We start from the raw sequence: 27,066 nt of genomic DNA on the forward strand, positions 1-27,066 counted from the left end.
GAAAAGAAGGGAGCTGTGCTGGGCGAGGGAACGGGATCCTGCTCGCCCGGCGTGACCGGCCCCACGCAGGGAGCGGATTCATCATGCGACAGAGCACGGGAAGGTGAGACGGGAGCTGGAACAGAAACCAACGCTGGAAGGAAGGGGGGGGGGGAGAGGGAAAAAAAAAAAAAAAAAAAAAAGGACAGCGCCGGCGAATTACTTCCAGAGAAAGTGGGTGGATGTTGTGCGGCAGCGGCTGGGGATTTTAGGGGATGCACCCTCGCACTTGGCTTCGCTCTCGCCCGAGCCTCCCCTCTCCGGTGGCAGCGGGCGGCGGCGCTTGGTGGCAGCAGCAGAGGAGGAGGAAGAAGCGGGAGGGCTTCGCTCGGCAGCGCTGTCGATGCCCCGCTGATCTGCTCTAGGGATTTGTGGCTTGCTTTTTTCTTTTTTTTTTTTTTTTCTTTTTTCCCCGGTGGGTGTTCATTTCTTGACCTTGCTCCCGAGCCCCGCGACTCGCGGCGCGGCTCCTGGCCGTGTCTCTGTTTCCTCCGGCCGGGGGGAGGCTGGCTCCGGTGCTGAAAGTTGCGGTCGCCGTCCCCGCGGAGCCAGCATGTGCACCAACATCGTGTACGAGTGGCTGAAGACCCTGCAGCTCCCCCAGTACGCCGAGTCCTTCGTCGACAACGGCTACGACGACCTGGAGGTGTGCAAGCAGATCGGGGACCCGGACCTGGATGCCATCGGCGTGGCCGTGCCCCAGCACCGCCGCCGGATCCACGAAGCCGTGCGGCGGCTCAAGGAGGCGGCCGAGACGGCGGCGGGGCTCTATTTCACCCTGGAGCCGCCGCCCGCGCCCCCCGACACCGGCCGCCCCCCGTCGGGGCCGGGGCTGGCGGCCCCCCGGCACCGCCCCGGCCGGGGGGGGCTGGTTGCTTACCCCCGGCTCAAGCTGAAGATCATGATCCGCGACAAGCTCGTCCGCGACGGCATCAACCTCAGCAAGCCCCCCTACTCCAACAAGGTAAGACCGCTCTTCGGGGTTTTGGCCGGGCCCTTGGCTCCGGTCCGGTTTGGGTGTGAAGGCAAGGATTGACAGGACCACCTACGAGATGCTTTGGTTTTTTTTTTTTTTTTTTTTTTTTGCTTTATTTATTTATTTTTCCTTCTGCAACTTTTCCATTGTGTTGGGGGGTGATAGCTGCCCTCGCCTGCCCTTACAGGTAGCACGCTAGTGTCAGGTCCTGCTGGCGAAGTGGCTCCCGAAGGAAGCAGCCTTGTGGCTGGAGGAACAGCTCCTGTTGCCCGCGTCTATTTACTAGGGGATGGAAGTGAGCAGTGAATGTCAAAACCATGCGTCAGCTGCCCCGGGCATGAGTCGGTCTGTGTTCAGGACACACGTTCTGCTGAAAGGCCGGAAAAGTGCAGGTCTCGGAAAAGTGTATTCCAGTCTGATAAAACCCCGACATTCACCTAATTCTTATCTTCTGGAAAGATTAAAGCATAAGGTTAATGTGGTCCGGAAGGTAGAAATTGTTTTGTCTGAAGTTTTCTGTAGATTTCCTGCTGCAAATAAGATATGCAGGTTGAATACAGCTATAGAATTAAATGGGCAGTGCCATGGAGGGGAAAATGATTTGTGAAAGAAAATAAGGTATTAAAATGCATGTTTGCTTCAGAGTTGAGAATGAAGTGCTTCAGAAAGTTGTTTGATGACCCAGGTTGCCCGTATTTTCGATAATGGTTTTTCAGGAAACCTGAGCAGTTGTCAGTTGACCTTGAAATTGTGGGCACTTTCTGCCTTGGAAAAACTTCCAGAAGATATGTAAGTGAGGTGATGGGGAAGTCTGCAGGTCTGGGTCTCTAGAATTAGTTATGGTTGTGATGAATTAAAACTGAGAATTACCATCATCAGCAGGGGACCTGGATGTGGGAATAATGGGTGAAATTCAACTTGGTTAACAATGTGGAGGTGCTCATGATAAGGCTAAGAGGATAATAAGTTTCAGGACTCCTGTTTTTAATAGAGGACCACTAGTCACTTCCCAAGTACAACACAGTTGACTGCTTTGAGATATTTATTTGTTCACTTCTTCCTGTAATGTCGGACCGATGACAGATGTTTCAAGAAGAGACAATCAGAGACCTATCAGAGACAATGTACCAAATCCGATAGGGTGGTGGCCAAAGACATCCCTGAACATATACTTCAAGTCTAAGTACAGCATCTTCCAAAACCTACTGTGTCATTTCAGAGAGATTTTTTTTTCCTTGAAAGCGATATGCCATTGGACTGATGTCGTTCTGAAATTACCATCACATGTCTTATATAAAAACAAAATTCCATAAAAGTTCTTGCTTATCAGTGCTGCTGCAGTGCATCTCCCACCTTCACAACTGTTTCACTTCTCTCTTTCAGCATTGTGTGTATTCACAGTCATCAATTCCTTCTTACCAAGGAATTTTCTGCCTTCTCGCTTCATTACCTTCTCTCTTTTCTACCTTCTCTATAGGAATTATAACATTCCTAAGATGCCAGCATGTGACTTCAAGGAAATTAAAATCTTTGGCATTGATTTCTTTTTGAGCTCACCTTGTTTTAATTTGATGGGTCTGATAGTAATGTGGGTTAGCTGTCAGGACAAGCTCATCTTACACAGAAAGTGTCACTCAGCTTTAATGGGTTGAAATGTAAATGCAACATTTTGAGGTAGAAAGAGGAACTAAGCTTAATTTCCTTGTTTTATTTCAGCTTGTGGTGTCAACATGTTTATTTTGGACGATAAATTCATATAACATCATTTTTTTACAGTAATAGAAAAGTTTTCTCCATCTCCTTCATGTGAATCACTTCACATTGAAGCGTGTTGTAAGAAGCCATAAAACTGGCAAGATTTGAATGTGTGTTGCTTAACATGTGTTCTTGTGAATGCCACCCACTGTAGCAATCCATCTCAAAAACGGCTTAAAGGGAATACCAAAAGATCACGTCACCGTGCCTTATTCATTGGATGTTGTGTAGACCACGAGAAATGAAATACTGTATTCTTTCATTTGGGAAAGAGCTGTATTGTAATTGTGTCTCTTTCAAAAAAAAAAAAAAAAAAAAAAAATATCCTTTAGAAAACTGTGGCTGTAATTTCAGCAACCTGTATTATGTTTTTATATAGAATATGCAGTGTACAGACCTCTGCATGTCAAAAGAAACTGGATGTATTCTCTTCTGCGCATAAGATTAAAGAATCAGCTTCAGGTGTATTCCAAGTTTTTTGTATATATTTATCAAAAGACACACCTGTCTACAGATGGTCATGTGGCTGGTGTGGAGCAGGGCACTAGACACTGAACTATTGAACATCTGTTTGCATCTCTGCTGCTGAGCTCCTAACCAGCCTTCTCCTTCCCTCCATGGCTTACATGGACCATGCCATCTTTTCATGCAGACTTTCAATGTCTATGAATGGAGCATTACAAAGAGGAGCATGCCTGTGTGTATTTGTATGTATATATTTTTCTTGTTTCCTGAGGAATATTTAATATGTTCAATTATGTAGTTCTCAGACAATTTTGGAGTTTTATTTGAAAATGTCCCTGGGAACTGGAAGTGCTGATCCTCTGCCTTGTTTATATCCTTTTGCTAGCTTCCTGAGCTGCAGGCTTGTCAAAAGACCAAAAATGAGTACTAGGTGTGGATGATGAGATGTTAAACCATCTTTTTGCTGTCTCCTTTCAGTGTTATTGTCTTCTCAGATAAAGGGGGAAACCACAGAGTGTGAGGGATAGAAATGTATTGGCAAGGTAAATTTTAGTTTAACTTAGCTTGATCGCACTCAGAAGAAATGAGTAACAACTACTTAGTGCAGCTTAATATAAATCTCTTAAAGACGTGCAGACTTTGAATTCAAGCCATGTGTGTGGGCGACTTCAGACATGGAGAATTATCGCAAGCCATCTTGATTATTTCCAGGAGAATTAGAACCTAAGACCTCACTTCCTCAAATTGAATCTTTTATATTTTTCAAATGTAAACCAAGGAATATAACTGTAACTGAGAAGATCTCTACTGAGTCCAGTTTTTTTCTCCATGTCGGTAATGTTCCTTAATACTCCAAGCCTTCTGTTTCAGTTTCAAGCCTGCTGTGTCAGATCTCCTTACAAGTCTCTTGAATCTGAGGAACTTCTTGTGGAGGTGATGGGCTGCAGTGCGCTTCAAAGAAGAACTTGTGGTACTTCTCTGAGTCATCCCAGAACATCTAGCTACTTTTAAATATTTATTGATTGTTGTAATTCTGCCTTTAGTTAGGGAATCTGTTATGCCTGAGGTAGGAATAGTATTGCTATTTTGATGTGTAGAAATTTAGGGGTTGCGATGGCAGAAGGAAAACAAAATGAGCAAAACGCCAAGTTTCCCATTAAGATGAACAAAGGGGAGCTCAGCACTGACCTGAGCCAGCCAGAACAAAGGCAGTGGAGCCTTCACCCCCATGCAGACACACTTCTTACCTTGGTGGGCTAGCTGCAAACCAGATTATGTCCATGCTCGGTTTGAGCAGGAATAATGTCACTAAATGTCACTGTGGTATGGAAAGCAGAGGAGCACCACTTTAGTCAATACAAAGACGAGTATGGTACCTCGTCATGGAACATGTCAAGAGAAATTAAGTATTCTATTTATCTTGAATACAGATTAAGTGACATTTAATAGTTTACTGGAATTTCATTACTATTTCTAATTGAAATAAATGGCCTGACCTGTTCTTGAGGAACTTTATTCAATTTTTCATCTGCAGAGAACTGCAAATACATTAAAAATGACTGAAAATATACATGCATTAAAAGCTCCTGCACCAATTAAGATGATTTGCGTAGCCTCAATAAAGTTGTACTGATGTAGATTTCCATATTTACTAGAGAGAATAAAACTGTAGTGTGACGTGTATGTGTATGTGACCTCATTGTCACTCACTGTGCTGTTTATGATTATCAGCATGCTTGGAAAACAAACACTGAAAATTCAGCTGCCCTTGAGGTCATAACCTCAAGAGCTTAAGCAGATGTAGAAAAGTAAGAAGTTAGATCCAAGTGAGTATCTGCTTAAACACCCTTTTTTTTTTTTTTATGTTCCATGCTGATGGTATAGCACAGATTTCTGTTTCTGATTAAATCTTTATTTAATCCTTGCCATCACAAAATGAGGAATATCTCGCATAAGTTATATGTTAAGAGGTAAAGTTGCCAGCAATACTCTTTGAAACATACTGATTCAAACTGAGTCTGGGGCTGGATAATTTAGTTAGTGCTTCAGATAGCTACAGAAACGAATTCAGTGAATTAAAAATATTGTGCTTTGAAGAAATGGCAACACTCACCCGTACTGGAATTAAACATGAACCTTTTTCTAAAGACCTGGCTGCTTTGGAATAACTGCATCAACCCTGATTAGCAGAGCATTCTCAAATATGCCTTGGGGAAAGCTGCCTATTGACAAAAGTACTAGTGCATTAAGTAGTAACAATATTTTCATGGCAATAAATTAGCAAAGCTACAGGCAATGTTCAGGAAGTGAAAAGGTATTTTATATTAGGAAGCAATGAATTTGCCTTCGACTTCGTACCTTTGTTTTCTTTTAAAGAAAATATAGCACCTCATATATTGGACAGTTGTTTCAAAGTCCCAATTTATTAAACTCAGAAAAAAAAAAAAACTGGAAAAGGTCTTCTCCCAAAAGAGCATTAAGGCAAGATATTGCAGAGTATGAATAATAGAGCGCTTTGCTGTATTAACATTTGAATAATTCCTGAATATTTTAATGTGTATTCGCTCTACTCTGGAAGTGTTGAATGTGAATTTTCCTGGGCTTCATTATGTCTCAGTTTTGAGGGGAAGGAAAATCCCATTAGGATGTATTAAAGGTGGAGTCCTGAGAGAGGTTAGTATCCACTTTGCAGTATTTTCTCTCTTTTTCTAGGGTTGTTTTCACTTACCCCCTGTATCTTCTCAGGTCTGTTCATGGTGGGTGCTGGAGGGGAGAAGGGGAGCATGTGGTCCTGAGCTCAGTGGAAGCTGGGCTGAGCTGCCTTCCCCTGCACTCAGCATCAACTGCGTGTGAAGGGGATGCTTCAGCCAGCCTTCAAATGGCTTTACATTTGAAGGAGAAACTAAACTTACAGCTCCCTGGCAAAAGAGAAATGCCTGGCCAATTGTAGTTTCCAGAAGGCTTTTTCTTCCCCCAAAGGACATGATTCAGTCAGGGCTCAGTGGTGAGAAGCTGAACTGAATTTTCTCAGGAAAATTCTGAATTGTGTGCGTGTGTGTGTGCAGGGTCATTTGCCATTGCCTTAAAATTAAATTTAAACTTCCCTATGTGTAAGTAAGAAAAGTGATCAAGTAATAAACAGTAGCTTGGATATATGGCAATTAGTTATGCCTGTTATTTTTGCCTGTTAGACATACCCTGTGTGCATATGTCATTTATGAAAAGTCCCTATCCGCAAAAGTACGTGTACGTATGATCTGATACATACTGACAGGTATCATTGAACTTCTGAAAAATGTGGTAGAGGGGTTTGAGGTGACAAGAGTATTGTTCCTGATTAGGAGGGAATTTAGTACATCAGGTACAGGAGGTCACTTTCTGGCTTGAGATTCCTCCAAAGCAGGGGAGGACTGAGTGTGTTCAGACTGCATCGGTAGGTATAACTTTTACATTTCTTCCTTTGTCAGTTTGAATGAGCCCCTTTGCTTTGTGTTTGACAAAGCTATCTGGTTGAATCTCTTTGTCTAGGCTAACATGACATCTCATATTGATGTACTTATCTTGACAAACGCGGTGGCTTGTACACGCTGCAGGAATTGTCATTTATTAAACGTACATGGCAGAGCTATGTTTAGCACCACCGCGTTATTTTAGGAAAGACTGTGCATCAGGAAGCAGAGAATTGCCTGAACCTTCCCCGACACTGCCAGTCTGCAGCCAGGCTGGCCCAAAACTGTCTGCACTGAGTCATCGAGGCTGCTAGCTTTGCTACTTGCAGAGTCTTTTAATATTTTGCAAAACAAAAGAGAAGAGGTTTGTCAAATGAAACACAACTGCAGCTGCCTTCAAATAATGCCTCGTCCCTGTTCTCACGAGCTCAGCAGTATGTGAATTGCAGTGATACATGCCTCTCGCCGGAGTCTTGCTCCTCCAGTTGGTCTCATTCCCAGTGAAGTCAGTGAAGGTTTTGCCAGGGATTTCATTTGATGCTGGGTTTGGCTTGAAGTGTTCAAATTTAAATCAGCTAACAAGCACACCCTTACCAACTGTAATTGTTGTGATGGGTGAGAACAGTACGATGTGAGATGAGAACGATAAATATAGCAGTAGCATGCAAAAAGAAACCAGAACTTTTCAGGGCTTTAAATATCACCATTAGCAGCTTGAACAGCAGCAAGGCAGACTTCTGAATGTAGATCTGACAGGTTCACACTAGAATAAATGTTTGGTAAATATTCTCTGAAATCTACACTCATCTATATTGGCTGCAATCAAGTAAACAGTTGTTTACGGTTGTCCTGTCAGCAACTATAAATCAGAAAGAAATAGTGTGTATCAAATAAGACTTACAACTTGGTACAAAGTTCTTCCACAAGTTCTTTCTTCTCCAAGAATTGCATTGGTCTTGGGCATCCACACTCTGAAGTAGGGATGCGGTGGTGTCACTCTGCATATGACATCTGTGGGAACATGATGGGGAAATTAGGCCCAGTTCTGATATCTGTGCCTCAAAAACCATGCAGTAAATTTTGTGTCATTCAGGAAGAAGTTAAAAAGACAAAAATAAAAGCCTTTTCTTTCCATCCAGGATGAAGAAAAGCTTGAGCAGTTTTTATTCCAGGGTTAGCTAAGTGGCCATCTTACCATGCTCTCAATAAGTCAATAGTCCATAGAGAAAGCAAACAAACAAACAAATAATTAAATAAAGTTAGGAGTGGGTGCCAATTCTGCATCAATGCCCATGTTATTGGGGTAGAGATGTTTGCCAGGAGTGACTCTTCTGCACTAGGAAGCTCCCGTCCTTTGAGCTCCACACCTCCCAGCTCAGTTTCCCCAGAGCTCTCTGCTCATTCCAGAGCTGCCCACTGCTCAACTTCTCCTAAATCGTCTCCCGTAAATCTGCCTAAAGGGACACTATCTTCTTCCTTAAGATCAATGTTTTTCCCACCCAGGAATGTACATCTTTTTCCTAAGTCTCCCTAACCATTTTCACCCCAGTCTAGATTCACTCAACAAAGCTGAGGAATGTTACCAACGATCTGTTTGGGTGGAGAGAGAGAATTGAGGCAGCAATGCCTTTTTGTACAGCTTGAGACAATGCTCTGTCTTCTTGTTTAATTTGTCCCTGTTCCATCCCATTCTGAGCCCTGTATTAGTTATCCATCCCATCCCAAGCTCTGCAAGAGTTTTATTCCACCTCCCTCTCCTGCTGCCCCAGAGTGCTGGGCTGTAATTTGGATCCTTCCCTTGCCTCCTCCATGCTCTGCTGAGAAGAAAGGCTTCCTCTCACTTGGGAGAGTTCCCAGAGATCTGGGAAAAGGAGTAGGTGTTACAGCTTTAGAAAATAGGTATGAGACCAAATTGGTCTTTATGAAGAAAGTTGGAATGTATCGCTTTAAAAAAAAGCTGTAGTCTCACCAAATGTTATGAGTTCACTGCAAAAATGTTGAAAACAATTTTTGGCATAGTTTTTGGGTGCTTATCATGTCATCACAGTAATCTCTCCAAACTGTAGCATTTCTTAATTCTGTCCGATTGTGTAGTGGTTGCCAAAATGCTTTTCTTGCAATTTTGTTTAAACCTGTTCTACTAAAAAATGATTGTGTTGTATTACATAGAGAATTATATACAAACGCACCTCTGATCTTCTGTATACCTTGTAGTGAAGGTCTCCTTCTAAATATTCAGCTGTTAGTTTAGTGAGGGCTTTTCCATAACTAGGGTGTGGGAAGTACCAGAATAGTCATCAAGAATCTAATTTGTCCTTGAGAAGACCTGTTACATCTTCATGTGCTGGTTCTTGGGCTAAAAAATTCAACCTAAGATAAGAATGAGTGTCTATTTCTGCCGCTGAGACTACATTCACTCTTATTTTAGACCAAACTTCACAAGCAATTCTCATTTTAAAATGCCATTCTGACTAAATTAATGGGTTGACAAAGAGAACTATGGAAATTACTAAGCAAGACGGTCCATTCAATTTTATCCTATAAAGGTGTTAACATTCAAATAAAGGGGAAAAGCAGAAGCTAAGGAAATGTGACTGAAATTATACCAAGCGAGTTGGAAAAAAAGTCACTTTCACCTGCTTTGTTATTTTCATGTGAAAGAAGTTACTAGGCTTTTGCTATGATAACCTCTAAACAAGACTGCCAAAAGAATTCTTCAGAGGAAAGACTTTCACATACACTTGATATTTACACAGTGGTAAAAATAATGCTTTATAGTTCTGGAATAGAAGGAGCAAGAGAAAGTTTGACAAGATACCACTAGTTGTTCTCTTTCCGCGTCTAAAAATTGCATACAGCAAGGACGTACTTCATGCAGCCAGTGACTAGAAGGAACAAAATGTGTGTGAGTTTGCCAATAAAGTCCAAACTAAACCAAAAACAAACATGAAGAACAATGCACATGCATTTAATCATGTTGCGCCTCTTTAAGAAGTAACATTAGTAACCCTAACAAAGGTTAAGGCAAAATTCTCCTAAAAAGCAGACTTTGTTCCCCATATTTGTGGTCTAACAGCTCAGCGTTTGAAGTGATGTTGGAAAAATACTGTTTACCCTTTCAGTACTAGAATCACAGAAGGCTTGTGTTGGAAGGGACCTTAAAGACCATCTTGTTCCAACCCCCCTGCCATGGGCAGGGACACCTCCCACTAGACCAGGTTGCCCAAAGCCCCATCCAGCCTGGCCTCACCACTCTCATCCTGAATAATTTCTCTGAGTCCTGATGCAGTCATTTCCTGGGAAAATGATTTTATTCTTTTTGACAGAAAAGCACATGAGTACTGGATGGGGGAAGGAAGGGAACTGCCTTAACTGCTAACGAACATCAGCTGAGCTTGGCCTGCTGCTGGGCACTGCCAGGCTGGTGGCCCGAGCTCATTTAAGCCTTTAAGTATGAGTAGTGCCCTGGGCAGGGCTTAATCACTTGGGGATGTTTTTCTAAAGGAGTTTACATCATCTGTAGTACCAGTTACTGTAAGTAAGTTTTATGTGTTTGGAAAAGCTTCTATCAATGAAAGCAGAGAGAGTTTATTATAACTAGAGGAAGCCTGACTCTCCTGATGAAGCAGGTTTGCGTTGATACTGTAGCAAGTATGTGATAGTGTGGGTGCTGTGCATTTTTTTTTAAAATAAGTCTCTTACAAAACTGGGTGGTTTTCTTATGAGCCTTCAGTAGGGGGTATTGCTTCACCTACACAGGAAGCCATAAAAGCTTCAGGTGTTGCCCCAAGGGGCTATTTCATCGTAGAGCTGGAAACTTACTTAAAAGAGAACTTATATTCTAAACATAAATATATTAAAAAGAGCTGCCTATGCAACCACTAGCTTCATTAAATCAATTTCTATGGTGTCTAACAGGAAATAAGTGATTGTGGTACATCCTTCCTGTCTATGGGTATGATGTTTTTGCTAGCAGCCTAAATTTGTCCAGGAGAATGAATTGTTTTTATAGAATGTGTCTTTATAGACCTTCAAGTAGGTGAAACTGATGTGATAGTTAATAGTATTGATCGAGATGTGGAAAATAAGACAGAAATTCCTTTGTGCTGAGCACACTGCTTCCTATGTGGATAAGGAAATGAGCACTAGCCTTTTAATAATAGCTTCATGCTTGCAATGAATATCAACTAAATTCAAGGCAAAGGTGGTGAAGGAATTCAAGAGCTTATTTTTCTCTTTTTTCCCTTGCCTCTCTTGTCGCGTTTACTACAGAAAGATTTCTTTCTCTAATTTAAATTTACTGTACAATTGGACAGAAACAATTTCATCCTTTATTAAGCTAGAGCATCCTATCATGCCCTAACATCATAATCTTCTTTTTTGTCATTTTCCTTGATATTCTGTGGAGTACAATTTGAGTATACACTTATGTTCTTGCTGGTTTTCAGTTCGTAAGTTTCTAACTTTAAACTTTCAAGATGTGCTATTTTTAATTGAAGTGGTGATATTATGTTTTTTCAAATTTTAATTTGAAGGAAACTTAAATTTTGTTCTACACTTCTAGAGGTGGTGTTTTAAGAATAACTTCCAGAGTGATTCAGGTGTTTTCACTAATGTTCACTTCTTTATACAAGTCACTCCCAGAACTTAAGTTGGCTCTTTAGTTGTAAAAGCTTTTTTTTTTTTTTTCCTTTAATATTATTTTCCTTCCCTGGCTCCTGCCAATAAAAGAAAAATCTTGACTGTAAAGGACATTGATCTTCACCAATCCTTCTTTATCTTAGTATTGGTTTGGCTTGCAAAGACCTGCACTTACAAAACAAACTTTCTGTAGACTATTTCAGATAAAGTACTTGAATAGCGATTATCTATTGCTAACCATTACAACACAGAGACGACGAATAATAAGCAGACAGAGCAATATTTATGGCGTGTATATTACATGGCTTTAGGGGCTTGTGGTTTGTGTGAGGGATTCCTTAATGTATAGTTTGTTTTATATACGTTAATTTTTAAGCTCTAAGTGACAAATGAACTTTAGTTTTGATGTCAGTGCTTCACTGCAATACTACTCACTTTAGCCAGTGTTAAAGAAACAAGAAACAATGCTATTAAGTGTTAATAAGTAAGTTATAACTGTCAGGGAGAGATTTCTTCATCTAAAGAGCTTCTAATGTCCCCTTTTGTCTGACGGCCATGTGCTTAATCATTGATGCTTCAGGATGTTTGATTAATAACTGCTATGAGAGAGTATGGCAGCCATTAAATGCAAATAAGCATGCTTCAGTAAAACAGAGCTTGTCAGAGGATGTTTGGGTTTTAGTTTTAGATCTTTTGTAATGTTTTGTAAACAGTCGGCAGCACTGGGTTTGTCTTGCACATGCTTTGCATTTTCTACAGTAGGATTTTTCAAAAGTACATGTACAGTGGGTTCAGTTGGGTATGTGGGTTCTGACCCTGTCCTGTGAAAGCCAGTGGAGCTTTTGGGGTTGATTTCTGTTGGGAAATGAGCAAGGTTTTTGCACAGGATCTGTAGTTTGGATTTCAAAGTACTAAATACAAAAATATAATCAGTATGGTTTCTGGTCTTTGCCTTACCTTGAGCTAAGTAGCTCTTCAAATGTATTTTTACTATCCATATAACGTTAAATTGATACATACCTCATTCTACATTTTTTTTTTTTTTCTTTCTCTTCCTTCCCCATTCTTCCAGTCTGGAAATGTATGAAATAAGCCATAGCCTGTCAAACACTGTGCTGAAATCCTGGATGACATTCCATTTCTTTGGCCAGAAGTAAAGACATAGAAAATATAATTAGTAAAAAAGAAGCTTTTTGGTATATGAAAATGTTTAGAGTGTAGGAAATAGAAGTAGTTGATAATTGTGCTGTGATGATTTACTGATGCTGGATAGTCCTCTCAAAAGGACTTTTAGCCCATTTAAGAAGAGTAATCCTGTATGTTGATTATTGTTGTCTTACTGGGCTTAAACTGCCATGGAGAAGCTAAACTTGGAAAGAAGATATAAGCTGTAGTAAAGAAAACGTCAGAGCAGCCAGGTTGAGAAAAAGGTCTTCAGACAGAATTTCTATCATGTTATTATGGAGCTATGTACCCAAAGGCAGAGATCAATGTCTGATTTGGGTGAAATAGTGGAATTTGTTTGGAGACTGCTTTATTTACATGTTCTGTCAATCCTGAAGGTGGAAATTTGGCAGGCGTTGTAACTAATTTCCTTTTTTTTTTTTTTTTCATTTAAAGTAATGTGATCAGAGGAGTTACTGGCTGTCTGCCAACATGCTCTTTTACTTTTCCTTTGGAATCTCTGGTTCCTGCTCCCTTTCCTGACAAACACGTGAGCCCCTAGACCATGTAAGCCCATTGCTTGTGCCCATGTAGACAGCTTTGTCTGCCTGGAAATTGAAGGGGGGGTGGGAGTGGGGGTAGGGACTAAAAAGATATTAGAAATAACACTCTAAGGGTGTGTGGTTTTTTTTTTGTATTCCCAAAACTGTGCATAAAGAATACTTAGACTTTTGGTTTCCAAATAGTGTCAGTGTCTTTTAAATTCAAGAGGTTGGAAGAGAAAAGCACTATATTTTTTTTAGAGGTTCATGTTTAAATCACAGCTCTGGATGCTGTTTAGACAGCTTGCAGCTGAAGAATATGTTTAGAAAAAGACTCCTGCAGTTTTTTGCAAGCTTTTTTCTTCTACTGTACAAAGTGGTAGTGCTGCATGGAACTGAACCAAGTGTATATCTCTAAAGAGCAGAAAAAGCAGTGAAATTATTGCAGCAGTTTTCTATGTGTTCCCCTTCAACATTTCTATGGTTTGACTAAACTTAGGTTGCTGAAATTATGAAGAAGGAAAAAAAAAAAAAAAAAACAAAAAACTTTTTTTTGCTCATATCACACCAGATCCACGCTGTGAGTTAAATGTCCTTCTCTTTGCCTAATTGGAAGTAGCAACCCTTAGTAATTTGTTGTCAAAATACTGGTCCAAGTGGTTTTAAGCCTCTGAATAGAGGTGAAATAGTGATGCGGGTTTTTTCTCAAGCATTAGCTGGCTTTTGAAAATACTGATTGATAAGCTGTTGTCTAACTTTACAGAGGCTGTGTTACTGATGATCTTAATCTTAGTTATTAATCCTTTTCCAGTGTTAAGTTGTCTTTAGCATTAAGATTATTTTTTTCCTTAGTATCTGACCTAAATCTTCCATGCCACAATTCTAGTTTACTTCTTGCTATGTCTTCTTGGGACATTGAGAATACCTTTTTCTCTTCTGCTGGGGGCAAGGTTTAGCGTAATTGAGAGTACTGCAAGTCCTAACCAACTGTCTCTAATAAACCATTAATCATTACTTCATTTATTAACAAACCATTAATTATCAATCTCCCTCTTCTAGGCCTGTTCTTATTTTTTGGAGTTGGCCCCTTCTGTACCTTTCACTCATGGGTCTGAAGTGGTCTGGATGAGGTGTCCCAGCTAGGGTCTTGCTGGTGTTGGGCAGAGCGTTAGTTACTTTGTCTTTGCAGTTTATAACTGGGTTTGTTTGTCACTGTGTGGCTGTTAACCTTTTTGTAATGCTATGATATTGCTAGCTCGTACCTTGGATCTACAGCAGGCCTTAGGCCTTTAGGTAGCAGGGCTATCCAATTATTTCCCATTATTTATGTACAAAATGATCCACTCTCGGTTGTACTTTCTTGCTGTTGTCCCTGATGAAGAACATACTTGTATAACCAAGCTCTCTCCAGTTTAAGACCACTGTGAATTCTAAGCCTGGCCTCCTGTGCATTAATGCTCCAACTGGTTGAATGTATCCCACTGATACCAAAATACTCTCCTTTTCACCGTCCAAATTGGTACTAAAAAGTAATAATTATTGCTCTACTGAGGACAGCTCCTGTAAAGCTTCTCATTAGAACTCTTCAAATTTTTGTCTTATGTGGTTTGGAGGCATAATTTTGCAAATATTTTTTATTTGTTAATTGCGTTTGATCATGTTTCCCTAGTTTGTGAGTACAAATGTCCAGTGAAACTGTATCGAAAGACTTCCCGAAGTCAAGATTTAAGCCATCTGCTAATTTCCATTATGCTGGGAGTTCTGCTGTCTGGTATGTAAGGAGATTAGGTTGATTTGGTGTAACTTATTCTTGACAAGTCATCTTCCCTTATCAGACAAGTACCTGCTCTTGATCACTGTTACGGCACCAATTTTGAGAGGAGAACGCACTTTCTTTATGCGCAGCAGCCCATCTCCTGTCTGTCCCTACATGTCTGATGTCTGCAGGGCACAGACACTTGGGTCTGCTCTGTGTTTCTGCTGCTAGTTGACTACTGGATATGGGAGCTGAGGGTAAATGCACTGCCCCGGGGGGCTGCAGACTTCATAGGCACTACAGTGATGTGTGCGTGCAGAAGTGAGGCCTGCAAAAGAAAGCCTTGAGACACTTGCATAAATCCCCTCCTGGGGAGTGCTGAGCACATTTTGACCACAGCCAAGGATCTGGCCTGATGTGTATTGAACACTATGTGGAACCTATCCTACAGTTCAGAACGCAGCTGAAAAAAAACAGTAATGTGCAGATGCAACTCACAGGTGAATCACGATTAAATTTCTCAAGCCTCAGACATATCTCTTTTGTGTTAAGTCTACAAAAGTGTAAGCTGTAGGAAACGCTTTCCCTGCTGGGCATGTCATGTAAAAATAAATGTCTGTTCTGTATCTCCCTGCAGACACACTGACCCAGCTCAGGGTCACTAGGGGTAGGGCTAATGCATTTTTTTAATTACAGTTTGGAATTGTACCATATTCTTGCAAAGATTTCTTTCTCTCTGGGTAACCTGGTGGACTGGCTTTTTTTTGCTTTTTAAGAAGTTGTCTATGCTCTTCAGTTTTTCTTGCACGAAGACCTCAAAGTTCCATGGACTTCTTATAGGTCTGGCAAGAAGCAGGTAGATATTCCACAGGCTGTGTTTGTTTTCGTTTTTCTTTATTACAGCTAATTTGAGGAGGGTAAAAAAACATGGTTGATTAGTTTGCTGTAGTTGACACACAATGTCAGTGACAGAGGCCTCGGGGTGGCCTTCTGTATGAGTATGAGCATGAGCAATTGAATGACTGACACGGGAGCAGATTTACAGGTCATACCACAGCCTTTGTGCAGTGAAAAGTTACTTTCTCCTTTCCTCCCAGTTGTGTCTTCCTGCTGTTTTGCCAGGGATTCAGCATTCATACTTCTAATCCCTAGAACTTTCTTCACTTTTTAAACCTACCTAACCTGTTCCCTACATGGGAGAGTCATGAGAGCAGGGAGGTTGCAAGTCTCCTCTGTTATTAACAGGGGACCACTAATGAAACTACAGATACCATTCTCTATGAAAAATTGCTGTTTACTCTATTAGTTAGACTGCATGATGGCCATGTGTTGTGAACATCTCCATACTGTGGTGTTGCAAAAAGCAGAAGCGAGGAATTGACTATCACACCTTAAGCCTAACAGAAATAAATCTTTTTTTGAGCATAAAAGAAGTGCTTGGTCAGGTGTGGGTAGAAACACAACTTTTGTTATGTAACTGTGGGGATGGATGTGCTGCTGAAAGTGAGCAAGCTCTCAATAAGCCTCTGAGAGTTTAAATGCACAGGCAAGAGAGAATTGGAGCCAAGTAATGCTTGCATTTCTTGCATCAATAGCCACATGTTACATAAACAAGCAGGAATGCCAAATATAATCCTCAATATTTTACCTTTTTTTTTTTTTAAGTACCCCAAAGTAACTACTGCTATTGCTGCCACTACTGCTATGTTAGATAAAGTAAATGTTTTTAAAGTCAATTCTGCAGGGCTGCAATTCTTGGAACAAAATAATTCTTGAACATTAGTACAGAAATTTATGGATTTCAATTATAGTTTGTTGTGTATCATAATTCTAATTTTATACCCTGTGCAGTTCAGTGTTTTGGATTTTTAATGGGTATAGAGCAGTAATCATAAAAGTGATTCAAAATGCACCCAGTAATTACAGAGATTTGCTGTTGCTTTTGCATTAAAAATGATGATGATTTACAATCAACAAAATTGCAGTCTATAGTTTTAGTTAAGACACTCATGCTATTACACTGCTTATTAGTTATGGTCAGTGATTTAAAGCTTGAGCTACACATTAGAAAGCTGTACAATTATTTATTCTTTAATAGATGATAACAGTAAATTTAAAACAGAGGTTATATTAATTAGAATCTTGTACGTTAAAGAATATGTATGTAGCCCTTTGTATCTTTTGGTGTTGAAAATTAATTATAACTAAAATAAAGTAGCTGGCTTAAAGCTGCCAAAGCCGTGTGTGTGTATATTTCCCGTTATAGTTTCTATTACAGTCCATGAATTTTAAGATTAGCTGCCAGACTCATTTCCATCTAGCAAGTAATGTAAATGTCATTTTCTTCCTCACCTCTACCCGTACCACAAATACATATTTAGATATATATGAATTATTAAAAAGGTAGCTAATATACTGAAACCATAAGCATTTAAAAATCATATGTAGGGAAGGAAGACATTTTACCTGCAAATTTATTTTTAAATACTTCTGGAATAAGGTAAGAATATGGTGGATTTTGTTCACATTTCTCCTTTCCGTCCATTTTCTTCCTTTTGCAAATATTTCCTCTTTTCCAGTACCTTGATGCAACAACTCAAGGAAGCAGGTTACCAACTTTAAGACATGTTATTTACTGATTAGGTTTTGCATTTGGGAATTATAAGAGTTAAAGCTATTTTAACAAAAACATGTTTCTCTAGAACATTCAAAAGCATTAGCATAAATAGCATTTCCCCTTCTTATTAAACCTGGATTTTAACTGAGATAAGATAGTGCCTAGGTACATTAGCAATCAAGTCACGATGCAAAACATACTGGCATAGTTACTGATTATATACCTGTTTGTTGGAAATATTGACTGAAAAACTTGAAACTAGGGAAGTTTCCCTGATGTTGGATGAGTGGTTTCCTTCTACAAGTTTTCCTGGAAAGAGTGGCCCTCTTATTTTTGACCTGCAGTGTCACCAGAATAAATTGAAAGTACTCTATTTTAGCTTGTGTTTCATTACTCTGGGATATGGTGACTGAAGTTTTAACTGCTGTCTTGCATTAATAGTTGTATTCATCTTACAGTTTGCAAAACATACTAAGTTGCTGCCCTTTGGAAATTTTTCTCATTAAAACTCTTAATCTGCAGCAGAGACCGTGTCCCCGCTGGCTGCTGTAGGGTTGGAAAGGTGATGTTCTTTCAGCAGAGTACCTTATTTCTGGTCATTGTGATAGTGTGAGGTGGAGAGTGTGGGCAAGTTAGAATAGCAGCACTCTATCGTGGAAAATGGCTTGAGCATTTGTAAATGCAAGGCAGGGGATACAAAGCTCAAGTCGTTGACTGAAAAGAGATTTTTCTTGTCCGTGGTGTATGCAGGACTGGAGACTGTTGGGTGTTTTCTGTTGAGACTATAAAATGTTTAATCCAGACTCTTCCAGGTTGAGCAAACTTCTGGTTTCTGATGAAACTGAGCCCAGGCTTCCAGCTGAATCTCTCTAGTCCATAGAGCCGGCCTTGTGTGTCCATGCCTGTCTTCTTGCTCCTCCCTGGGAAACTTGAATCCCTCGCTAATATTTGTCCCCAGTTTCTACTGATCTCTGGGCTATTTGTGACACCCAGGCGGGTTTCTGCTGTGTAGCCAGCATGCCAGCTTTTGAAGTCTGGGGACTGATCATCAGGGCCAGGAGGAGTTTGTCCATGTGCCCTGTGCACCCTCACAACTGCTCAGTCAGATCACTTGCTTGCATAATTGAAGATGCCTTTAGCCAAATCAGCAATGAAAGTAAAGAGTCTGAAGCAGAAGGAGGCCCTCATTTTACAAGCAGTTTAAACTGTTTGTGTGGGGGGGTTTTTTTTTGGGGGGGGGAGGGTGGAGAGGAATCTTTTTTTTTTTTAATTTTAAACTCTGTGCTACCTCCCTCTCTTGCAAAAGCACAGATGCAAAATCTCCTCTCTGTGTGAGGAGGATTGGTTTTGACTTTATTTAGTCCTGTGTCATGTGAAAGTCCATGGTCATGCAGAGAAGTGGCCCAAGTGAGGAGGTGGAGCAGAGGTGAGAGATGGAGATGAGGGCTGGGGGGAATTCGGGAGTGCTTCTTCGGAGTCAGTTTTCCTCTGCCTCCTTAAGATGTGACCCTCTGTCCTTGTGTGCTGTAGATCCGTGTGTTGTAAGGAGGATTACTTCAGCCAAGTATAAACTGGAAAGAGTAGTGGGTGATGGGTGAATAGTGAACAGCCCCGACAGAGTTCTCTGCTCAGACTAGCTTCTCTGCTCAGACTAGCTTTTCTTCCATTTGCCAAGAGTTCAGACCTGCCAGTTTCAAACTAACTGTGAATTTGCTGAAATAAGGTTGTTGGGCAGAGTTTATTCTCTGATTTGCGTAGTGGATAGCACTGGATGGGTTAATGCTTGCTGCTCATAATTGAGTGGTTTCTCTGTTTAGACTCAGTTTTCTGTGTCATACAGGAAGGACAGAAAAAGTAAGACCTTAAGTTCCCACAAAGTCTGTAAAACATGAACATCTGCTGAAGTCATGAACTGTGTATTGACTGTGTTTGGTAACAGGGTGAAAGCAGCTGATCATGAGCATCCTTCTCTTAATTACTTTGTCAAATGTCACTACAGTTCCATGTAGGGAAAAGAAGTATTTCCTTAGTGACAAGGAAATAAGATAAAACTGCAAGCAAAAATGAAATAGACCACCAGAATGCTACTGCTCTTAGTTGTATTTAACCATAACTGTCATTTATCATGCTGATTTTTTTCTTGGTATCTTTTTTCCTACTGAAGGATATGGTCTCAAAGTTTTCTTTTAAAAGATGTTGGCCTTTCATCCTTCTATTACTACTGGACGTTAGTATAGGTCAATTTCAGTTTGGATGTTCTTTCTGACTCTTTAATTTTCTCTGGTCTTATGCTCATCCACCCAAATACTGATTTTCTTTTAACATTTTTTGAATGTCATCCTAATGAATGCTTTTATGCAGCAGGATGAGGAAGAGGTATATTCTACACTTCTGAATGGCTTACCAAAGTGCAAAATGGTCAGACTTCAAATGAGTATATTACTTGGAGCTCAGCCTTACAACAGATACTGTTTGAGGCCTCTGGTCCATCAAGGGATGGTAGTAATCCATAGCAACTAGTAATCATGTTAGGAAAATCAAAGACATGTTAATACATTTTTAACACTGAAGTAGATGTAATATTCTACTCCAAAAGGGATTGAATGTTTAAGCCAGAAGTGTATTATATCACATTAACTCCATTATTGATTATTCAGCTTGTGAAACTCCAATAAGGAATCTGTGGTCTGTAGGGCAGGAAAGACCCTTGGCCATGTAACAGTCGTGACATCTGATTGTGTGAAGGCAAAATCAGACTTGTCAGATTAAATGTCTTTAGATGATAGCAGCAAGCCTGTGACAGGCTGGACTTGAGTGTTGACTGTAAAATCCTATTGAGAAGTTCCTGGGCAGCAAGGCAGGTAGATATGCAAGTTACTTTTCCACTGTCCCGAAGCTGAGTTGAGAGTTTTTGATTTGTTAAGTACTATTGAGACCCCGAGTGTTTTTTTTTTTCTCTCTGTGGGAGTATAAGACAGCAACAGTTTCCTGTGCAAAACAACTCACTACAGCTGGCTGTTAACCCTTGCTGTAAAAGTGACTGTGTGCTTTCAGTCATGCTGAACTATGCTAGCCTCTTAAGATGAAATATTCTAAAAACAGCCGCATCTACATGCATTAGCTGGAGCTGCCTAATTAGTTTAATTAATTAGCATAATTAGCTAAAGCTTCATTGCTCTGCAGAGTTGGACTTCTAGATAAGCGTTTGAGTTTAGAATGAGTATTTGAAGTACCTGGGCTGAATTAACATAGACAGGGATGGGCTGACTACTTATTAATAGCAGAAGTAAGAAAGCATGACATGGAATTTATTGAATGTGCTGTTGGGTTAGATCTCTATCTAAAGGTGGTCTTTAAGTCTGCTAGAGTCTTAAGATTGCATTAACTTTATTTGCACAGATGCTCTCTTGACAAAAACAAAACGTGAGTTTCAATTAAGTTACAGTGGCTGCATATGAGGTGGGAATGCAGCTGTTTGGGATAGGTTAGCATAGCTTATCAACAAAAGTTGTAACTTATATGGAATGTATCATTTAAAGTTGTTTTTTTTTCTTTGTTTTGAACATGTGTTAGCTATTGTTGAATGATGAATCATTGTTGAATGATGGGCAGGGCACTGAGGAGCAGCAGCAATGGAAGCTGCTACATTCATTGCTGTTTCAGATATTTGGGGACACTCATTTTGCTGCTGGTGGAGGAATTCATTTTCTCTGATATCTGTGAGTAGCACACCTGAGGGTTTTGGACTGATGTGGTACCCTGTGATGCTCTGTGCCCTGTGGCTGTAAGGACCCTTGCCAGGCAGGTAGGAGAGGACTGCCATCACCACATGAGTAGATGCTGACCTCATGCTGTCCAAGGGATTGGTGCTTTTCACTAGGTTGGTGCTCTTCTGGAGGGAGAGAAGTACGTGTGTTCTGTCATGTGTCTTTGACTGTGTGTGTATGTATCTAAAAATATATAGGGTTGGGGTTTTTGTTTGCTCACAAAACTGAGGGGGGAATGGGACACAATTCATCCCTGATGTAACATACAGAACTCTTGTGGAGCCACTGTGGAGTTGAATCTGGTGTGTTTTGTCTTCTATATCTTCCAAAGCAGTAGTAGAAGGATGAGCAATATTCAGTAAAACAAATTTAAATTTATGCTTTCAATACTGTCAAAGGCAGGATACTCTATAAATAGTATTGTCACAAGGCAGATTTACAGGGACTTCAGGAAAATTACTTTTCCTGAATTCTTTAACTATTTTCTACATAGTCACAGCCATACCTTCTGTTTCTTATTGAATCAGAATTTTCATTCCATTGTCCTAGAGTAACTGGGTAAATGGTGTAAAACATATCAGTTCTTATATTCATTTATGTAACAATCTGCAGAAGTCTGAGTAAAAGATGGCTCACACCAGTCCCTTGCAGGTTTTCTTCTTACTGCATTGTAAATGCTCTGTGCAATGTACAAACTTTCAATAAGCATGCAGTACCAAAGCATGCAGACACATTAGAACAACAACCAAAATATTGAGTTTTATTTGGCAAAGCTTTGGAATCACAGAATCGTCTAGGTTGGAGGAGACCTCCAAGATCACCGAGTCCAACCTCTGACCTAACACTAACAAGCCCTCCACTAAACCATATCGCTAAGTTCAATATCTAAACGTCTCTTAAAGACCTCCAGGGATGGTGACTCCACCACTTCCCTGGGCAGCCCATTCCAATGCCTAACAACCCTTTCAGTAAAGAAGTTCTTCCTAACATCCAACCTAAGCCTCCCCTGGTGCAACTTTAGCCCATTCCCCCTCGTCCTGTCACCAGGCACGTGGGAGAATAGACCAACCCCTACCTCGCTACAGCCTCCTTTAAGTTACCTGTAGAGCAGGATAAGGTCACCCCTGAGCCTCCTCTTTTCCAGGCTGAACAATCCCAGCTCCCTCAGCCGCTCCTTGTAAGACTTGTTCTCCAGACCCCTCACCAGCTTTGTTGCCCTTCTCTGGACTCTCTCGAGCACGTCCATGTCCTTCTTATAGTGAGGGGCCCAAAACTGAACACAGTACTCGAGGTGCGGCCTCACCAGAGCCGAGTACAGGGGGACAATCACCTCCCTAGACCTGCTGGCCACACTGCTTCTTATACAAGCCAGGATGCTGTTGGCCTTCTTGGCCACCTGAACACACTGCTGGCTCATATTCAGCCGACTATCAACCAGTACTCCCAGGCCCTTCTCTGCCAGGCAACTTTCCAACCACTCATCTCCCAGCCTGTAGCTCTGCTTGGGGTTGTTGCACCCCAGATGCAGGACCCGGCACACTTGGCCTTGTTGAACTTCATGCAGTTGACCTCAGCCCATCGGTCCAGCCTATCCAATCCTCCTGCAGAGCCTTCCTACCCTTGAGCAGATGGACACACGCACCTAACTTGGTGTCATCTGCAAACTTACTGAGGGTGCACTCAATCCCCTCATCCAGATCATCGATAAAGATATTAAAGAGGACTGGCCCCCCCAATACTGAGCCCTGGGGGACTCCACTAGTGACCGGCCTCCAACTCGATTTGACTCCATTCACCACAACTCTTTGGGCCCGGCTATCCAGCCAGTTTTTAACCCAACAAAGCGTACACCAGTGAAAGCCACGAGCAGCCAGTTTCTTGAGGAGAATGTTGTGGGAAACAGTATCAAAAGCCTTACTGAAGTCAAGGTAGACCACATCCACAGCCTTTCCCTCATCCACTAAGCGTGTCACTTTGTCATAGAAGGAGATCAGGTTAGTCAAGCAGGACCTGCCTTTCATAAACCCATGCTGACTGGGCCTGATTGCCTGGTTGCCCTGCAAGTGCTGCGTGATGACACTCAAGATAATCTGCTCCATGAGCTTCCCTGGCACTGAGGTCAAACTAACAGGCCTATAGTTCCCCAGATCTACCCTCTGACCCTTCTTGTAGATGGGCGTCACATTTGCTAGCCGCCAGTTGACTGGGACCTCCCCTTATAGCCAGGACTGCTGATAAATGATGGAAAGCAGCTTGGCCAGCTCCTCTGCCAGTTCTCTCAGTACCCTCGAGTGGATCCCATCCAGCCCAATTGATGGAAGAGAGGTAAGGAATTGTGGGAGAGTTACACTTTTGTTTACTTGCAATTTTTTTTATTAAAACAGTGATATTGAATAATAAAGACTGTGAAATGGCAGCAGCTGGCACGTACTTGCATAATTTCAAGTGTGAGATGAAAATTGTCTTGTGATAATAGTAAGTCATTAATGTTTGCTGTATTGGTTCCTGCAAAGTAGTGCTGTAATTTATCTGTGATGTAATATTGTCATAGATGCTTTATTTCAGTGATTGGCCTAAAAGTAATAATATGCCATTTTAGACACTCATTTGTAACCACAGACACTTGTGACTGATCAGTCGTAGGACATATTCTGTATTGAAGCTTACCATGAACATTTATTATTCACTCAAAATCTCATCTTTCATAAATAAACGGAAATGTTATTTTACTGTGGGAGCACTTGGTTCACCAGCACTACTTGTTTCAGAAAACCTTGTAGATAAATGATAAGTGTATACTAGGGGCCATATGGGTGGAGAAGTGGTGTTGAAAGCCAGAGTAATTTATTACAATCAGCTTGTTCCTGGAACAGGTGAGGTAAATCATTAGTTGCCAAGGACATCTCATGAGTGAGCAGAGATGCAATGCATTAACTGAGTGGGGGGAAAAAAACGGGTCACAACTTTAACATTCTTTTGACCCAAATGTAAATGAGGTGTAGGAGAGAGGTACCAGAATATCGTGCCTCACAAGGACCAACGAAGTCTTTGTGGGGGTGTTTTTTCTTGTGTTGGAGATATGTATATTGTGAGCTAGGAAGTCTTATTTGTCCTGATATATAAATGGGCTCTTCAGATTCTACATTTTGTGATTATGATTCCCTGTTTGTTCTTTAGACATAATTTTCTGCCTCTGACATAATCCTAAAACCTCAGGAGTGTGTGGCTTGACTTTTCCAAATTTTTAAAACAGCTGTTGTTATACTTAATTGGACACCAGAGCTGGTTGATTTTTTTTTCTGAAAATATTTTAGTGAAACAGTGTTTTTGATTAAGTATAAGGGATCTGATACTGCAGAATTCTGAGAACAGAATGTTATTTTTTCACAAGAAACAGCACCATTCCTTAGGGTAAAAAAAATATATATATATATTTTTAAGTGGACAATCTTCAGTACTTGTTCCATTTGGATATACAGACTTATTTAAATTCTGTTGTCTTTTTTACCCTCCATGGCAATGAGATTTCCACTTTCCAGAAAAGAATCTCGTAAGTCTTAGTTTTGTACTTTGAAATAGAAAATTAGCTGGTGCTGATGCAGGATTTGCCAGCTAATGAATTTGGGAGATTGAAGGAAGGAATATGAAGACCATCCAGGAGAGTCATTAAGAGTTTATTCTCTCTTGGAAACTGAGAAGGAGACGATGCTGAGTAAAAAGGAATAAGAAAAATGTTGAGACAAGTGTAGTACAGTATAGCCATCCTGTACCCAACCTAGTATGTGATTAATTATGGTTACGTTGTTGCATTTGGGGGGATTTTTCTCATATTTATGGGAATTAAATAAAGTTGTGGCCTGCCTCACAAACACTTTTATCCTTGCTCTGTGTTTGAACAGTGGTAGTTAAATCTTGTCAAATAGGAGTGAATTATTTTAGAAAATTTTGGCCATCTAAAGCACATCTACATGTTCCATGTATTCATTTCAACCCTTAAGGTTTGCATACCTTTTTATTAAAAAATAAACTTGGGTCTTGATGTTACATGACCTTTTATCTCTCTGACAACCTAAACCTCATTTGATCATGATCTGTTGCAACTGATTGTGTCTACATCTTTTTCCAATCTGTAACAGATGATAGCATCTTTTGTCCTATTGTCTTTCTTCATTGGTACACACCAAACCAGGTCTCTACAGCAATTAGCACAAACAATCACACAAAGCTTGTGTAGGACTCTTTTTGGTATGTTCATACAACTCTGAAATAAGTCAGACCTTAACTTCTGTATGGGATATCAAGTGATGATTAGCATGGAAGTCTCAAGTTACTCCAGTTATAGCAAACAAAATTTCAAGAAGTGCTGCTAATTTTGGTTTTCTTCATACCTTCAAATTGGCTTATTTCTGTAGTGATGTGCAGAGCATCTCTGCATGTTGCTCTTCCTCCTTTAGATTGTTTCAGTAATAGATGTTCCCATTTACATGTGCCAATTATAACTTGATGATTTTTTTTGCCGTTGACACCAATGAAGGAGTGCAGCCCAACCAAAGTGGTGCCTTTTTCTCAAGATTTCCATTCGTCTAGACAAGATGATGATGTTTTCCTGTTCAGGCTGAGGGTCTCAGGCACCCAGCCTTTGCCCTTCCTGTGTAGGGTGGCATGCTTAGGAAAGAAGCTGACTGTTGGATCTTCCTAGTCCTCTAGGAAATCTGGGTGGAGATGAGAGCAGAGCAGATATCATTTGTCTAGGAGTACTGATACTTGAATAGCTGTACCAATTGTTATAGTTTTTGTAATAGCAGAGGGCAGGTGTTCTTTTTTGTTTTTTTTTCTTGCTTTCCAACACTTTTTCATAGCATTCTGTCTCTTTAGCCTCCTCTCCAGTTGCTTAATAACGCACGCAGATGACTGAGTTAATAAATAACTTGCATCTTCTTCCTGCTCCGCATACTAATCTAGCTCTTTGTGACCGCTGTGTCCAGTAGGTGGTTGTGATTGGCTCTTTTTTTTCTAAGCTACTTGGGTCTCCTCAGCACTACTCAGCCGGTGCTTTCCTGCCACAGTGGAAGGCAGGAAATGTAATCTCTGATTGGTGTCAAGGAGATGCAGTGTCCTGCTGAGGGCTCTGTCATTAGTCTCCTTTGGTGTCTTGAAATCAGAAGATTCTTTTCCCACTGGTAAAATGTCAGTGATTGGAATGCATGTACAGAAGTGTAAAGAGGGAACATACGAAACAAGTCATCTTCTGATGATGAAGTCGAGAAATATGATATGTCACAGGTGGCAGGAGGGCTGTAACAGAGATAAATGGGTGCAGTTAAATTCTATACTAAAAAAATAAAATTTTCTAAATATCAGTCTTGGTTGAACTCAGCATTGCAATTCATGTGAAAAACAAGGACTTCGGGAGTGATGATTGATTGTTTTTTGAGCCTTAAAAACAGACACTAGGAGTGTTTACTGAAGTGGACATTGCATTTTTATCTTTGTTTTCCAAACTCTTAAATGTTCCAGTTTTATTAGAGAATTAAAAGGCACTGTATTTTTGTGTGTTTAAACAATTAAATAACAACAATTGAAGTACTAGAGCTGGAGTCAGGGAAATACAGAAGTGCAATTGAATGTGATGTTTAATATGCACTTGATTGTGTAATGTGGGTTTATATGCATTTTTTATTTTTAAGCTAGTGCAGTCCCAGGATTTCAGAATTAATTAGTACACAATGCTTGCACCATCCTCTGCACAAGATTGTTTTGCACGTCATGTATATTGGCTTTCCAATTACTGCTTTCCCAGGAGCAGCAGATTTCAGTTTTTTTTTTTTTTTTGAGGATGGAAGGAAAGAGAAGCTGGAACTGACTTGACAGTTAATGGGAAATTGCTGAAGTTAA

At 40.6% G+C, this 27,066-nt stretch overlaps 1 protein-coding gene and 1 long non-coding RNA gene across 2 annotated transcripts in view; both read left to right on the plus strand.

The window, feature by feature from the left end:
* The first annotated feature begins 180 nt into the window (after positions 1 to 180).
* SASH1 (SAM and SH3 domain containing 1) overlaps positions 181 to 27,066 on the plus strand; it is a 554,055-nt gene continuing 527,169 nt past the window's right edge. Inside the window, 1 exon segment of the mRNA XM_048076923.2 lies at positions 181 to 1,003. Within this exon segment, the coding sequence (XP_047932880.2) occupies positions 593 to 1,003 (411 nt within the window). The 5' untranslated portion in view covers positions 181 to 592.
* LOC136790435 (uncharacterized) overlaps positions 1,068 to 27,066 on the plus strand; it is a 62,795-nt gene continuing 36,796 nt past the window's right edge. Inside the window, exon 1 of the long non-coding RNA XR_010830342.1 lies at positions 1,068 to 10,218. This is a non-coding gene — a long non-coding RNA (uncharacterized lncRNA). The remainder of the gene's footprint in view (positions 10,219 to 27,066) is intronic.

The sequence above is a fragment of the Anser cygnoides genome, chromosome 3, assembly GCF_040182565.1.
Source record: "Anser cygnoides isolate HZ-2024a breed goose chromosome 3, Taihu_goose_T2T_genome, whole genome shotgun sequence".
Lineage (NCBI taxonomy): Eukaryota > Metazoa > Chordata > Aves > Anseriformes > Anatidae > Anser > Anser cygnoides.